Below are 16,740 nucleotides of genomic sequence, written 5' to 3'. Positions count from 1 at the left end.
ATCCTAGGCAAAAATCCCGATCAGGATTTCATCTTAATTTTGGGCAAAATTAAAAAAAAAAATTCGATACCCATTGGTGCGAAGAACGCAGCAGCTTGCGGTTCATTCTTTCGCTGGAATACGAAAAACTTTCGCACGCTTGCGGTAACGACTTTTATTTTACGGATGATGACTGCTGGTTAACTCTCTCCAACTTCAACCAATTCCGCGCGGTCGGTCTTAGTAGAGAGTTAACCACGGTCGAGGCAGCGAAAACAGAACAGTCGATAACAAACGCAAAAACGTGCAAACAAAACCAAAAACTCTCCGATCCAGGCTGATCTCGCCATCCTTCCTTATTCATGAGGTCTGCGAGAGGATGTTAGTAAAAAAGGAAAAAAAACATTATCCGGGTCAGTGCCGTTATATGTACTTTTCAGGCACTTTGCTTAAACAGGGGAAACTATCTGATTGACGGAAGCAAAAGAGGAGATTTCGTTGCACGCAACTGCTTGCTTATAATACACCGTTATGCGTTTGTTGGTATATCAAAGGGTTTACGTGGTTCTTGAAGTTGGGAGGTCTTCTGTTTCGCTATTTTTGCTTTGCACAGTTCCATTACCACACAACGGGTTAACTATCGTGATACAGCAGTGGCAATAATCCTACGACCAAAAAGGTCACAAGCATATACACCGATAACAAGCCATGTTACAAGTCGACAATTGTGGTAGCGTTCACATGTGTATGGCAATGCAAGTGATCGGTTTGACATATAAATTAAAACCAAAGTCGAGCAACTGTTACTGGAAAATTATAAAACTTTGAAACAAGTTAATTTGGCCAAAACTGAGACGATACGCCCAGATTTGCCACCCAATGCATTCCGCCAGGTTTTGCCGCCCCCTTATGTCATACATTTCTGCCGTTATTTCAGTCGGCGTGGGTTGAGACAAAACACAAACATGCCACCTACGTGAGATGCAATACTGTATGATAAAGCGTGAGTCACGAAAAAATTGCCTACGACTTCTGATAAAACCGAGAATTGAGATGACTGGGATGTGCAAAAAGAAGAACTTCTATAGACGCATTTTACGCCCAAACCATTGTCACGCGCATATGACGGAACAATCAACAATGCGCTGAGCTTTTTAGAGACGTGGGAAGCACAAATGATCGTCCTATGAACCTTTAAACACAAAACGATCCGAATCCAGGAAATTAACTCGGATCCGAATACAAGGTATCGACTTCAGATCCGAATTCAGGTATCGATTCCGGATCCGCCATACGACAAGTTGCACATCATCTCACGAATTCGTTAACTCGACAAATGCACATTTGATCACACAAAGGACAATGCCCACATTTCGTCTACAAACGAAGCAAGTGACGTCAAAAGTCGCAAAGATGACGTAATCACAAACAAAGATGGGTGCGAATTGTAGCGGAGCAAAGAAAAGTTGAGGATAAAGCAAAGAGATACGCACAAGCACGGTAGGTCAAGGACCCCGAAGTCACAGTCCAACGCCCAGATCATGACTTCACGTCAAGTGATACAGTTGGAGGGCGCTACTGCACACAGCAGCTGTTGCCATTGTCGCGCGACTTTAGGCAGTATTTCGGCCTGTACTTTTCCAGGTACTGTAATTGTTTGCTGTTGATCGCGCCGCGCCGTTTTCTGCGTGGAAAAATTTCGGTTACAACGTCACGTGTGACGTCAATAGTCCTGATGGCACCAATAATTAGCGTTTAGGGGCCATGTTATATACTTTAGTGGAAAATAGAAAGGGCTCTGTACGTGGAACAACAGACATCGAAGAAAAAACGTTACTATACCAAATAAGGCTTTAAAAACTTAACTAATTATGAAATGTGCCGTATCAGTCTTATGTCTACAACTGAATTGACCTGTTTTTTTGACAAGACTGACTTTTATATAATAACATACTAATTTTATAAAAAAACTAAACTAGTTTCATGGAGAAGTAATGCCATGCTTACGGATAGCAAGGCGGGATCGCCCCACTGCGCCAGTTTCATGGACTTTGATCGTGTACTTACCGACGAATTAGTTCGACGGCGTCTTCATATCTCATCCCACTCTCCATCAGAGCGAGGGCAACCAAAACCGGAGCCCTGCAAATTTAAACCGGTCTGGTTAGTATTGTTTAGAGATTTAGACGATGTTTTTTTTGTAGCCCAAGGTTTCCCAACTAGTTTGGGTCCGTGCCAATTCATTAAACCTAATTCCCAATAATATTTCAGGAATGTATATTTTTTACAAAATGAACTTTATCATTTTAAGTAATATTGTTGGAGAGTGCTGCAGACCCCCAAGCCTGATCAACCACTTGTCATGCGGTAGCATGTAACACTTCAGAAGGCGAATCAATACATTCGATTCCGAATCTGGATCGTATTAAAGGCAGTTTACTAACCTTCCGAGGCCCGCAACGCAGTGGACGGCAATGCAGTTGCCCGGGTTCTCTTTGTAATGTGCTTTGAGCAATTTCAACCAATCATCGACAACGCCTTTCGGCGGGGCAGCACCGTCATCGAAAGCCCAATCCTAAAAAAGTATGAGGTTTACATGACACTGGGATTTCTGTGCGGTTTCAATGCATTGTCAAGATATCCCTCCATTCGGCCTTCCGTGCATTGCAGAGTTTAAATACTCTTGTTTGAGCGTGTTCAACACCAGAGGTTGGGTTTATTAGTATAAAAAGCAAACAAGTTTTTCTAATTCGCTTCATCACAAGGTTATGTGTGATGTGGTTAGCTTCAAAATATAAGGATTAAACACAGACGAAGCAGCTGTTTCGGGTACAAAGGGATTGAATCAACATTGATTGATTAAAAAGTGTTGGGAAAACGAGAAAAAGGGCGCATGAAAGAGCGAATGGAACATCAGCTAATGTGCGTCTTTTGGCGACTTTGCGGACATCAATATGTTGTAATGAGCTAATAAAAATTATCGATCCATACAAGGCGGCATTGGAACAACGTTCAACTGCTGGAATAACCTGTTGAAACCGACAATCTGCCTCGTCCTTGGCGAAAAGCGGACGCTAGGGCATTTGTAGAGGACAGAAATGACGGCCACCTTTATTCAATAATAGATATGTTAAACAAGCGTTTAATAACAAGACGGCACGACACTAGGCATTATCAGGGTAAAAACAACTCGTCTTTGACCTTGCCCTTGCCCTTGCCCGAAAAGAACACAATGACATTTAGGTCAATAAAAAATGCATTTCTTCATTCCAGATGATCCATAACATATAACGCCACTTATACACATCCAACTGATGCGATGAACACTTCATATTGGACGTAAGCAAAGCCTTGGTAACAATCACATTTATAGAAACCTTACACGTCGGCACAAACTGACTTGGATATATTTGGTATGTGTAACATTGTCGCGTCACAAGAAATTGAAGGTAGTGGGAGGCAAAACAGTGACGTTACAATTACAATGCGAAACCTTTGAGAACAAGGAAGTGTGCACTGCGGCCATAGCTATGTGGCGAGCAACGATCTGTTTGCCTATTTTCGCAACCGGAAGAGTCCATCAAAGTCCCAAACCCAAGGTGATTTATGAAGAAGCAGACGTATTGTTACGCGGTCATCAAACAGAACGTGGATAGGATCGAAAATTAATACAACAGGGCACACTGGGTCGTTTCACACGAATGGAATCAATCGACGGCAAACAAGAGTTTTCACTACACGTAAATGAGGAATTGATTTTACCGTTTAACATGCCAAGATTATCGTTCGTTTTGATTTTTGAATAATCGCCTAACTCATATTTTCTCCGCGTGCTAAGCAGTGACCCCTGCTGTTCCCTTAGTAGAAAGTCCGATTAAATAGCCAGCTATCGATCGAAAGTCCAATCTTCTGCCAACGGTCTCAGTAGGCAATTCATTATGTTTAAGTTACGCGGAAACCACGAAGCCCGGGATCAGCCTTGCTTTTACAAATTCCTGGACGATTTAAATTGAAATATTTTCCGTTGTTTATGTTGTTTTCTGTGTGCCATACTGTAGTAACATAACGTGGGCTAAACCTTCGCACCAACCAAAACCAAAAGATTACTTAATTACAGGTGTTTCCTAATCTTCTTGCTGTTCTTCAAAGTTTCAGTTCTTTTGGCAATTTCATGAGCAACACACAACTAACAATTTTAATTAGCTTTGCACTTACGATTACTTGGATGCCTTTAGCAGCAAGGGGTTCTTTATCGTATGTTGATTCACACACTCTCACCACTGTGTCTGCGCCGTACTGTATCAGAAGCTAAACAAAAAATAAAAGTGTTTAAAAGTTTATTGATTACAAAAGCACGCATAAGTAAAAAATGGGCTGTCAAGCAGGATAACGGGGTACCACTAAGTCTAAACCAGTAGTGTTTCCAAACTTCCCAAACCTATCGTAGAGCCCTGCAAGGGTATTTAAGTCGATTAGGAACCCACTGAACTTTAGTAGAATGCCAAGGAATAATTTTTCGGCTACATCGTCGTTTTCGGATTTGTTTTCGTGCGCCTGTCAAGGGACATATTCATTGATTTAGTCCAAAAACTAGATAGCTCAATAACCCCTTATATTGTGCTTTGAAATCCTGGTGTCACGCGGAACACACACTTTAAATAAAAGTGCATATTATCAATAAATATTACCAAGCAAAGAAGCTGCGAATAATCTGATAATACATTTCAGAATGCAGTGGGTGTCAAGTCAAAACATCCAACGCACCAGAACCAACCAGGAGCTTGAAACGCAAATCAAGTCAAAACTACACGGCGCATTACGCTGTCCCTACGTCAGCAAACCCTGTTTATCTCCCATAGTAGCATCGACCGTGGGGATTCCCCGGCGTTGCGCAACAGGGAATTACAGATTTTATTTTCGTGTTTTTTTTCTGTTGTTGCTCTTGAGCTTTCGATTAAATGGTTCCGTTTGGGACTTTCACCGAAAAAAGCACATCCTTGAACATGGCAAACGGCGACAGTTGCATTAAGGCGGCTAAAAACGTTTTTATGAAGCAAGAAAGACAATACAGTTTGAGCCATTCCTACTGATATAGTTTGCAACCTGACAAGCTTTATTAATTTTGTCCATTTTCAAAAAAACACATCAATAAACGCACGCAACTTGACTTGTTTTCAAGTTTCCAACCGAAAGCTAATGTTGAGGTTTGCGGTTACATACAAATACAAGTAACTACAGTGTAACAAATGGTCTCATTATTCCCAAGGCGAAACAACGGTAAATTTTTGAAATAAACAAAGCGTAGTAGAGACTATGGTCGGTCAGTCAAAAACAAGAGCAACAGTATAGCGACAAGAGCGGGACTGGCGCCGAAAACTGGATCAAACTGGTTTAAACACAGGCCCGAGTGGGTTGCAAGCTCTTGCGCAATCTTCAGAGCTGCGCTAAGCTCGTTCCAGCAATTCCTTCTCATAAAAGAGCCGTTATTACGTAGAACACAGAGGCCATGAGGAACTGCAGTTTGTTAGTCAACTGAACGATAGCAACTACAAGGTAATAAGCGATAATTGGGTTGGGATTTTTCGCGTAATTCCCCACGGGTGAAGCCTCGACGAAATAAGCCATTATGTAAAGAAGGCTTAACGAATTGCACCGAACCAGCTCATAGGGTGCTGATTGGTTAAAAACGTTGACTCTGTTTCTGGAAATATAATAGACTGGTCAGTTTACCAAGGTTCTAATGCTTTTGTTAATTTAAAAGATAGTGCACTGCAACAAAATGGAAACCAAAACCATGTGCTTTCAGAAAATTACTTGGTGAGATTGAATTATAATGCAACATTTCAAGCAATGGAAGTGGTTTGATGCATTTAACTTGCAACTTATGGGTCCATTGCCTTTGCATTGATTGTTACAATACAATTAAGCTCCCCATAAAAACATCAACAGAAAATTTTAGCAACCCAGGCACATTAAGATAACCATGCAACACTTAATCTTTGTAGCAAATATTAACATACCATAGAAGACAATGGGTACCTATAAAACTCAACTCCAATACAAACACTTGAATATTGAGAAACGTGAACACATAAAGAGTAGTGACAGGGTAACTGTCATTGACGGCACAGCACAAACAGGGCCCAGCATACCATACATGTTTGCGTAAGTTTATAAGGCTCCCAAGAGAAGTGTAGTTTGGTTGCATTGTGTTAGTAGTTCTGCCTTTATTTCACTTTCATTTGACATTATTTCACTTTCAATTGGGTGGGTATTGTTGTATGGAAGTGTGCCTGTAGTCACATTTACTTTGCAAGAAATGTGCATTTTTTTTCTAAGTGTATGCCATTAAAGGGGTGCCAATCCCAACTAATTTAAAAAGTAGTTGCATGGTTTTGTGTCACAACATGTAATGCATTGAATAAAAAAAGAAATACATTTGTCAAGGCAGAAAACATATTTGTAAATTTCAATGCCCTTGATGCCTTCACAGTGCGACGTGACAACACTGTTGTGCCAGCAATCACATGAACCAAGTTGTGTATTACACACAGCTCCCTGAGAGTGAGTCATTCATAAAAATAGCCAGCACCACTGGAGGCCGGTTTTTGTTTACTTGAGGCTCACAAACAAGTAAGGACAAGTCATGGTAATAAAACCAGGCTGTTCCTTATTTGGGAGGAAGCATACCTGGTCCCTAATGGCAAATGTAATGCAACATATCTTGTGAAGGGACGTAAAAACTTGTGTATGGGGTTTTCCGTTAGCAACGAAGTTTCTTTTTATTCATGACTGGTGTTTAAGGTATCATGTTAACTTCCATGGGTATTGAAAAATAGGTTAGAAAAATAAATTAAACATTTAGAGACCACAGCACAATTAGGCAAAAAAAATCAGTGACTCAATGCTTTAAACTAATCCAAAAAAAATCACAAACAAGCAATTGGGGATTAAATGAATGTGGCTTACTTTTTTTTGTCATTTGTCATGGCAACATCATTAGTGAAACGAGAATAACCATTTGCATGGAGCAGTCATTAACACAACTCACAACCCCCTTATAACACAATTCACAACCCTCTTTATGCAGATTCAGTTTGTGTTAAACCACTGAGCTTATAAAATCTGCCGTTTCATTCAAAGTCGACAATGTTGGGCAACAATAACACGACCATATGCAATGTTGGTGGTATGGAGGAAAACCACGCAAGTGCTACAGCTACACCCACAAGTTTGACAACAAACAAATATTTTACCACTGCCTTCCTACTAAGGTTGCTTCAAACACAATTTTTTAAGGTTGAGATTGGAGAATGCAAGGGTTCCGAAGAGTGTGCAAAGCCTTACTCTGAGATACATGCACAGGAATATATGTAAACACATGCTGTTCATTGAAGTAATTTGATGAAACTTTGTATTCATGTGGTGTTCGTATTTATGCAATACTGATGACAATAATGAGGAATAATCAATGACAGCACATGGATAAACATGTGCTCAATGACATTGTCAGGATACCAGATTTCAGTAGGTACCCATAATTTTGACTTAAATGCCTAACAGACACCTACATATCTTACCTCAACAAATCTCTCCATGGTTGCATTTGTGGGGTTGTGAGTGATGAGGAATCTCATCCCCTTGTATTGCAGCTCAACTGGGGCTGGGCGATTCATTCGAGCCATTTACTATTGCAACAAATGAACAGACAAATGTCCAACTGCATTTAAATAATAGCAATAATAAATATATGGAGATAACAACATTGCCACACAAGATCACAAACATAAATTTACAACTTTTAACAACACCCTGTCATTCCATTCCAATTTATTTTGAAAATTCCAACTATTATACAAAAGTCAACCATTAATGTTCGGCGACATCTCCGCTTTTCTGTTACGTTTTGTAACTTACAATCCTGACAGCTGTTTATTACAATTTAAGATACACTTACATGTACAACAAATCATAGTCTTACCAGGCAATAAACTGAAGTAGACGCTGTTAAAATGAAAAGCCTTTGAAGGCAATATTTCTTGGAAGTAGAAAAGTGGAGCAAGTAGAGTTGAGGCAGCGATTTGCAGTGTTGTCGCTTTCACTTTATGAAATTGTTGGGAGTTGTACCGCACCTTTACAACAACTCACAAGATGCAGAAATCGGCAGGCCTCACCCCATCGGAAAACCTACAAGCAACAAAATAATTTTTTTTAATCTATTAGAGAATATGTCTATAATCAAACTGTTTGCAGTGTCGGTTTAACCTTCATGGAGGTATACAACATTTCAGCAGTGAAATCTATAAGGTAAGTGCTACAATATAGTCAAAAAAATAACATGAGAAGTACAAGACTATTGAACAGTTCTGATCAAGTTCGAGGGGAACTGCAAAGAGCCCATAAGTCTATCTAAATTGATCAATGCTGACACAAAATATGGCTAAATTTATAAGAAATGCTGACTGTATCTTTTTTGCTATCACCAAGCAATGCAATTTATTTTATTACAATTATGAAAAGGTGATTATTTGCACACAATGCTTCCCAACTTGGACTCTGTGTCATCGAATAATTGCAAGGGAATTACATATTTACTTCAATTTGAGGAGCACTGAAATAATGTAAGACTGGTTGCACTTAATACCTTTAGTTTAAATAATGATGACTTTAAGGTCCAGAACAAACAAACAACATAATGAAACCACAACGGTATGTAACAACTTAAAACCTGCAATAATAAAACTGGTGCACCATACTGTGATTAAATTGGATCATGTTAGTGTCTTTTCATCAATCATAAAAACCAAACAAACCAACAAACAGTGCTCAACTAAAAATACCAGTGTTTTGGTATTTCAACAGCATCAAAGATGACTCAATATCTACACACCACCCATTATCTGAAGGCCTTACATCACAAGGCATGAACAAAAATTACACAAGTAGTGTCATCCTCTTACCACATATGCAGTTAATTACTACCTCAATGCATAACCAAAACATTTAGGCAACATACTGAAAGCCTAATACCAAAGTTTACAACTGTTGGTTTCAACATTCCTCCAATTCATGCTTGCATTACTGTAATCTAACCACAACTAAATTTCCATTGCATAATAACAACATTTGTTTACTACCTGTTGTGCAAAGGCAATGATCAGTTTACAGAGTCATGCCCTTCAAGAGTTAAGTCAAATGATGTGACACATGCCACTGCAATCTGACAACATATGAGATTACAAGGATTAACAAACAGTTTCCTAATCCAAACTTCAATGTCATGAGTACACATGTGAGTGCAACAAGGGCCAACTAATGTAAGTTAGTTGTTCATTCAGTTTTTTCTGGCAGAAATTTCATATTGGAGAACTATTGATATTAGTCAACCAACTGCTGACAAATTAATCATTTTAATAAATCGGTAGATTTTGTATCGAATGAATATATATATATACAAAAGATTCTTCATGTTGAATTGATTTAAATACATTTATCATAACAGCTCTCTGTAAAATGCTCTGAAAGCTTCATTCAACAGGGTTTTCAAGCAAAAACTTTTAATCATCACGGCCTTGCTTTACAATTAACTTCTTTGTCCTGTGGCTAGAAAGTCTAACATTCATATACCAATACCAAGTTGAAGAAAAACCTTTCAAACTGGACCACAGTTAATCAAATAATTTTTATGATCAACTTACTTGTATAAAAATAAGTAGGCGAAGCGATTCACGGTCTGTGTTGTGCCTCGCAGGTGAAGAAGAAAACTGTTGAACACTGCAGGGGTCGTGGGAGCAGCAATGAATATCTTGACAGGTTGGACTACAAACATAAGAAAAACTTTGTCAAAGAATGGTGGTAACATTTTTTTTTCAGTATATGTAATGTAACTGAATGGGTACTTTTTTGAATGACGCTGAAAGTATAATATGTGTACAAGTGAAAGGAATTTTGATGTAACTATTTTATGTATGACCAACGACCAACCATGTTTGTTTGACACATTAAACATGTAGCATGTTAATCTAGTCATCGACAAGCGCTCATTTGTTTACTATTAAACTTGGCACACTTTCAACATACTTATGAACCCACATATTTATTGTTGGGCGCAGCGAAATAAGGGTAGCCTAGCAAGTAAAATCCCAACAACATTTTATGAACTTACCACTGGTTGCAAGACAAACATTTGTGGAAGATAATAATCCCGTTTCTGTCCCAGGAGCACGCAAAAAAATAATATCAACACACAAGAGATTGCACAGTAAAACCCTGTCACGTAAGAATAATTCAGTACAAGCACACCCTTAAAAATAGCTCCAATATCGAGCACAACAAAAATTCCAGCCTGACAACCTGACATTGCTAAGAAACAAGGAAAAGAGTCGATTTCGTCATCAACTCTTTGGCGCTCCCAAGTGCCTGGTTGTGCTAATCATCATTCTAAATTTGTTGCATAATGTTAAGTAATATTAAATTAGGGTTACTATATATGATACATCATGATCCCTTTCGATATATGTCAGTCACCTTGACCAATTTTAAATGCCCAACCACATTTATCATGGCATTATCCTACACACAAAATGTTGACCTTTTTTGGAGACCCGCACGCTGCGACGCCCTATATTTAGGAACTACGTATTACGCTAATTACACAGCCAACAGCAACACAAATAAAATATCAAAAATCTTTTATATATAACCCCTTTTTTCTGACTAGGATTTCAAAAATAACATTTCATGTAAAATTACAAGGTATGCCAACCCAATGTTAAAGCGTTGAAAAAACTTTGAATGGTGTTTAAATCAGTGCTTCCCAACCAGTGGGTCGCGAAGCTATTTCAGATGGTTCGCAAAGCATTTCTAAATGTTCGCATTGATAGCAAATTGCATGTGTATACATCGTTTTTTTATCAATTAATTGTTTTTCATTCGTTTGGTCATATCTCATTGTGGGTCGCACAATAAAACTTGCATTAAAAGTGGGTCGCGAACTGAAAAAGGTTGGGAAGCACTGGTTTAAATGACATGATGTTGCAAGCGCTTTTACAAAACAAGTCAAAAGGGTTTTCTAATTTTTTTACTGTTTTGGTTGGTTCGGTTCCGGTGCACTAAACATCACACGGGCAACATATGGAACACTGCACTTGCAAAATACGCTTATGTCACGACTAGGAAGATAGGATGGGATAAATACTTGCAAAAAATAGTACACGATATACAATAAAGAACAGAAAATGTTTTTGTTAAATTATTTTGCGGTTGTGTCAAGGCAAGGCTCAAACCCAAGCCAAAGTGTAAAGTTCCGGTGCACAAGCTATGTTTGTAGCCACAAAGCCAGTAATTAGCCTTTAGCGCTGTACTGCTTGTGGCCTCAAATTGTTGCCAAGAACCGGTTTAGTGCAGCGCGCTGCATGCACAACAGTCACCGCATTTTGAACTGGCGATCTAGGTCACTAATTGCTACATGTGCTGGTCGAAACCAACCTGAATCAAAACCAAGTCAAGGCACAAGCATCCTGTTGAACTTGCAGTGGAGTTCATGGCAAAACGTTGTTGAATGTCGAGCCAATTACTATGCTTATTTGCAAGTAACTCTGGTTGGGGAAATGTTCTTCGATGCTCGCAAATTTAAAATTAGGACAAGTCAACTTCGAAGTTCTTGAGTTCTACGTCGCCATATAATTCGAGCTTTATTCAAAGTTTTCTAAAATTCTCCGATTGAAGTTATTACCATACAGACGTCAATGGAAATAAACTTTATTGCAATTACGCCGTATAAGTAGGGAGTAAGACACACAACAATCAAACACACATATTTTGCTGATTAGCCGAGTTGCCGCAAGTGATATCACCGCATCGTAGGAATGTATGGATGGCAGACATAAAAATCATACTGAAAGAAAAACACATATTTTAGTCAAGTGCTTCAGGCGGCAAAATTTCTATGTTTGCTGTTGAGTGTCCTATCTTTAAGTAGCACCACTTTCGTACATTTATTACATGAACTTTGGATACAGCCTATCCACAATTCATTTATTTTTTATATCTTTTTGATGCTCTATTGGGAGAAATACCAGAAAAAAGGATTTGGTAACCACTGTAGGAAGAAGTTTTTTTCAAAAACATTCTTATTGTTGTTCAACAAAGACATTTTTTACTGGGAAAAAGGGACAATAATCATTCCTATCTCTATAATTTCATTTTTTATTTTTTTTGGCCGACAAACCGTTTTGTCCATCACATACTATCACAGAACCAACACATTCTTTGTGTTACAGTGCTAGATGGAAAGTTTCCCTACTGCCAATTGAATTTCTCCAAAATTTAACACTTGAAACTTAATAAGGTTTTTTTAAGAGACTTGGTAGACGCAGGGTGTCCAAATCGCTGACTACAGGCGTCATCAACGTTTTTTAGCCACCAAAATCACTTACGGCACTTCATGAAGACGTCGCATATGCTCTTGTACACAATGTCAGGTGACTGGGCGGCGCTTATCTTCGTGTGCAGTCCTTTTCTACTGTAGTAATCCACTAGGGGCGCAGTCATCTTGTGGTAGGCTTCTAAACGCGTCTTGAGGGCGGTTTCGTTGTCGTCGCCGCGCCGGATTAAAGGTTCCCCAGTGACCTACATTTTAAACGAGGAATTGCCATGAAAAGGTTGTTGTGTTGCAAAATAAACGCTGCAGGTGAAAAGAGCACAAAACATGTCAATAAACAATTTTGTCGGACTGACATTGCTAAGTGTAATGCGGAAATACCAAGTGTTTTACACAAACCGTACAGTTGTAGAATGAAGGATAATTACCGCCTACGATCACTTGGCTTTTATAATTACTGCTTTATTGCTAAAAACCATATATACGCTGTACTTGTGCGTTATTGGTTACAGTGCATCGAATCGCTGACGGAAAATTTACAGACAACTGTTTGTTCGCAACAAGAAAACGAACACTTTGCTTACGTCATCAGTCATTGCTTTCTTGGGGGGATTGAATTCGGTGTGGTAACTTCTTCCGCTTGGCTTGTGTATTAATCTGAAAAAGCACAGCACGAAGTTTCAGGCAATCGTTTTGATCGTGATGGCGATTGTCCTGTGGTTAACTTGTATCAAGAAATGTAAAATCAACAATGAATCAAGTTAATTGCGCAATTTGTGTTAATTGTTTTCAATTCCTTGTGTTCCACAACAAAAACAAAATCTCGTTGAGGCATGCCAAGTTTCACCTATGTCCAATCGCCGCGCAGCCATTGGGGGTCTGTGTTTTGTCTTTACCAACAGGCCGAACCAGCTATGCAGACAGGCAGCGTTGCACAAACAATTAGTCTTTCATTCTCTAGTTCTGCATCGCGTTGCGCGCCAGCCACGTGATATCACTTTGGCCATACTGTCTGTTACTTCAAGACAGGCAGTATACAACCACTGTGATGTCACAATGCCAGAGTACGGAATCTGACCCCTTTGCTACTTGCTCGAGTTGAAATACAAACAGGGCAAAATGGCGACTTGACTAACTTGTCTCTTTCTCAAGATTCGTGGAATGTTCTAAACTGACAACACAACTCTTCCAAAAAACGTTTTACAACACGGTTTTGCGGGCGAACGCCTTCTAAAACGTGCGGGTCGGCGACGGGGCAGAGGAAGCACGTCGCAATGCAGTAGGAAAGTAGGACACGGAGTTTCGCGGTTACTTTCCTATAGCACTGTGTCGCAGTTCCCTGCAGCGGGCGGACAACTGGGACGGAACGAAACGCGCCCACAGTTCGTCACGGCGCGATATGCACTGGAATGTTAAGAAGCGGTTCTTTGCTTGTTGTTAGTACTCAGCGGCCCTGCCCTCAGGCCTGGCTCTGCTGGATTCCGACATTTTTTCAGTCGCCTCCGCGGTTTAAGTCGAAAATGCGCTGCAACTGGGCGAAGCTGTGGTATGCCAGCGCCACCTATTTTAAAGCGCTATTTAGGGTCATTACACCGATGGGCATGAGATTGCAAAAACCGCCCCAAAATCTAGCTGCCAAATTTAACACAATGGCCTCTAGGCTTGTAGCGTTTTTGTGACATTTGGAATGTTTGTATGTATATAATGATTGTGAAGCCTTCCAAAGTTAACTTAAATTCAGGTCACCTGGAAAAGGCTTTATTAATGTGTCAACCACAATAGGCGCCCAAAAAACTACCCTAAAGAGAGCATTATTATTGTCCAACTAAGGATAATATTTGATCTTTTGCAACATATTTTTTTTTTAACAAAAACTGGATTGTCTAATTGGAAGTTCTGCAATTGCAGTTTGGAATAAAATATATTAGAGTTATAAATCCGAAACAAACCTTCCACAAATTCTGCGAACAAGAAGAGAATCATCAATATTAAATTCAACAACTGAATCCAGTGCCCTGTTCTTTTTTTCAAGAAGTTCATCAAGCTGATCACAAAAAAAAATCTTCATAAAAACCATATCCAGATCGACATGTAATCATGATTAATCTTATTTGATTGTATATATAGGTGTCTATTATATCAGAACAAATTGTACAAAGGTTCTTTGTTACTCATTGTTTCTTCATTTACTTGCACATATCATTACATGCAAAGAGCCGTGTTTGTTTTAAAGACTGAAAAATATTTCATTGCAAAAATGTACCAATATTTGCAAGTAGCAGCACACATTAAATCATAGCTCCCTAAACATCAGCAGTTGCTTGGAAACATCTGTTTGACTCAATGAACATGTATTAGTGTGACAAGGACAGATATTGGTACTTAATGTCAAAGTGGCCGACATTAACATGGTAACATATCCTACTACAAGCTTTACCTTTTCAGCTTGGACTGTAGTCCTTGGGAAACCATCGAGCAAAAACCCTTTACTGCACTCGGGCTTGTCCAAATTTTGATCAATCATTTCTACGACAAGTTCATCACTCACAAGCTTGCCTTCATCCATCACCTTAGACAAGAAAATTATTCAGCTAAATAGCATTGTTGTTTTACATCTCTAGTTTTGCGTAGTGTCATGATGAAAGATGCTTTACATTTTGCTTCGCTAAATAACATTTTTTTTTATTTATGATTTACAGTTTAAAATCGCCCAATTCCATGCAAATCTTTGGTAATTTTAACTATATACAAGTTTTTGTTCATAAATATGATATGTATATATATGCATTGAGAGCTGCAGACAGGGTTTACACAATGTTTCGACCTGACAAGACTATACATTATGGCTCTTTATGCACAAATATGTATATGTATGTCCAGAAACTAAGACACAAACTTGTATAACTTCCAACAGGTACTTCACAAAATGAATGAAACACACTTACAGATTTAACTTTCTTTCCAAGAGGTGAACCACTGCCTATTAATGCGCGAAGCATATCACCTGTAGCAAGGTGGCAAGCACAAAACCTTTCCGCCAGTTTAGGAGCCTGAAGAAATGCCAAGTTAATGTATTAACAAGTTTTCCAACTAATGAGACCTATTTAATCTGACAAAAATACATTTACATCTACAAGAAAAGCTTGGTTAACACCATTGCAAGTTACTCATTGCTGCTGCCCCCTGTAATTTGATGAAACTTATTGGCACACTTGCATACATTGCCTTGAAAATATACATATATATATATAATGTTAATACTAAATACTACTTTATACAAAAAGGGCAACTTTTTTATGTGAATTGTGATAATTTTACCACAAGTTGTGTGATGTATCAGTTTAATAGAACTAGTTGCACCAAACATGTTTTGTTAAGTGATTGCAGTGTTATGAAACTTTAGATCTTACAATGGCAGACCTCAACAAAGTCAATCAGAAGCCATAAAACATTTAAAATAAAGTACTTGCCAAGTTATTGGCAGAATATATCTCATTTAATTTTTAAATATTCAGTGAATTACCCAAAACGTTTTAGGTTTTTAGTAACTTTGGATATACGTCAGTGAATAAAAGATATCATTGTACTTGGTCAGTATAAAGCAAACTGGTGCTGATAATCTATTGATAAATTAACCCTCAAACCACAGGAATAGATAAGAAATTATCTATATATAGTCAGATCAGAAGCGCACTGAAAGCAATTTGACATTTACTCTGAAGAAAAAACTGAATGCATAATTCTCAATGTTGTTTGTGGTGTTTTTAAACATACAAGAATTTTTGAAGTTTGTTAAGTATTTATACCTGTGTACCTTTTCCAGCTCCCGGTGGCCCAAGAAGAATGGCTCGGATTCCTCGACTTTCTTGTTGTGAAGGAGCTGACCGAGGTGCCATGATGATGAATTAGTGGGGTTAACAGGTAAACTTTAATTAAAAAACTAGTATTTACATGCAGATATCTACACTTATACACCTGTGTTAGCCAAAATAACGTTCATCATGCAGTAATGTTGAATTACCAACTAACAGGCAATTTTCCGGTTGATAAAAACCCTTGCATTTCCTGCATTACTATGTCCAATCGACAGATTTTTAATTTTAAACATTATCAAAGGTGCATAGTTATATTGTATCAACATAAAGTTTTTGATTGTACTTATTTATGCCCATTTTACAAACACAAGTTTACTTAACATAAAGAAAAGCATTTAAAACAACTACTCTACATCATTAACAACAAACTAACAAGTAAAACCGATGGTAAAAAAAACGAACCGCTTTCAGCTTCTTCCATATTCCCTCCTTTTGCACGTGGCAAGACCGTGTTCACTCAAGCGAAGATTTATTCACAACGTTTCAAATATTTTCATTTAAAAC

The 16,740-nt window shown here is 38.5% G+C and overlaps 2 protein-coding genes across 4 annotated transcripts; both read right to left on the bottom strand.

The window, feature by feature from the left end:
- Positions 1–145: 145 nt before the first annotated feature.
- LOC145912587 (protein tyrosine phosphatase type IVA 3-like) lies at positions 146–10,312 on the bottom strand. 2 transcript variants are annotated; one of them, XM_083000111.1, is made up of 8 exons: positions 10,145–10,312; positions 9,678–9,798; positions 7,961–8,166; positions 7,560–7,699; positions 4,195–4,287; positions 2,424–2,554; positions 2,047–2,121; positions 146–1,663 (listed from the first exon to the last, which is right to left on the bottom strand). In XM_083000111.1, exons 4-8 carry the CDS (start codon positions 7,662–7,664, stop codon positions 1,555–1,557), a joined length of 513 nt encoding a protein of 170 aa, XP_082856237.1. In that variant the 5' UTR covers positions 7,665–7,699; positions 7,961–8,166; positions 9,678–9,798; positions 10,145–10,312; the 3' UTR covers positions 146–1,554. The 2 variants fall into 2 exon arrangements, with proteins under 2 accessions (XP_082856237.1, XP_082856236.1); XM_083000110.1 differs by having other exon boundaries at positions 7,560–7,667.
- Positions 10,313–11,723: 1,411 nt separating this feature from the next.
- LOC145910716 (adenylate kinase 2, mitochondrial-like) lies at positions 11,724–16,672 on the bottom strand. Of its 2 annotated transcripts, XM_082997913.1 has the most exons (8): positions 16,639–16,672; positions 16,168–16,287; positions 15,307–15,411; positions 14,799–14,930; positions 14,311–14,405; positions 12,946–13,018; positions 12,417–12,609; positions 11,724–11,875 (listed from the first exon to the last, which is right to left on the bottom strand). In XM_082997913.1, exons 2-8 carry the CDS (start codon positions 16,255–16,257, stop codon positions 11,871–11,873), a joined length of 693 nt encoding a protein of 230 aa, XP_082854039.1. In that variant the 5' UTR covers positions 16,258–16,287; positions 16,639–16,672; the 3' UTR covers positions 11,724–11,870. The 2 variants fall into 2 exon arrangements, with proteins under 2 accessions (XP_082854039.1, XP_082854040.1); XM_082997914.1 differs by lacking the exon at positions 16,639–16,672 and having other exon boundaries at positions 16,176–16,287.
- Positions 16,673–16,740: the final 68 nt, after the last annotated feature.

This window comes from Ascidia mentula, chromosome 8, assembly GCF_947561715.1.
Source record: "Ascidia mentula chromosome 8, kaAscMent1.1, whole genome shotgun sequence".
Classification (NCBI taxonomy): Eukaryota; Metazoa; Chordata; class Ascidiacea; order Phlebobranchia; family Ascidiidae; genus Ascidia; species Ascidia mentula.
The sequence above is the reverse complement of the archived record's forward strand: the minus strand, read 5'-3'. Positions and strand labels throughout refer to the sequence as shown.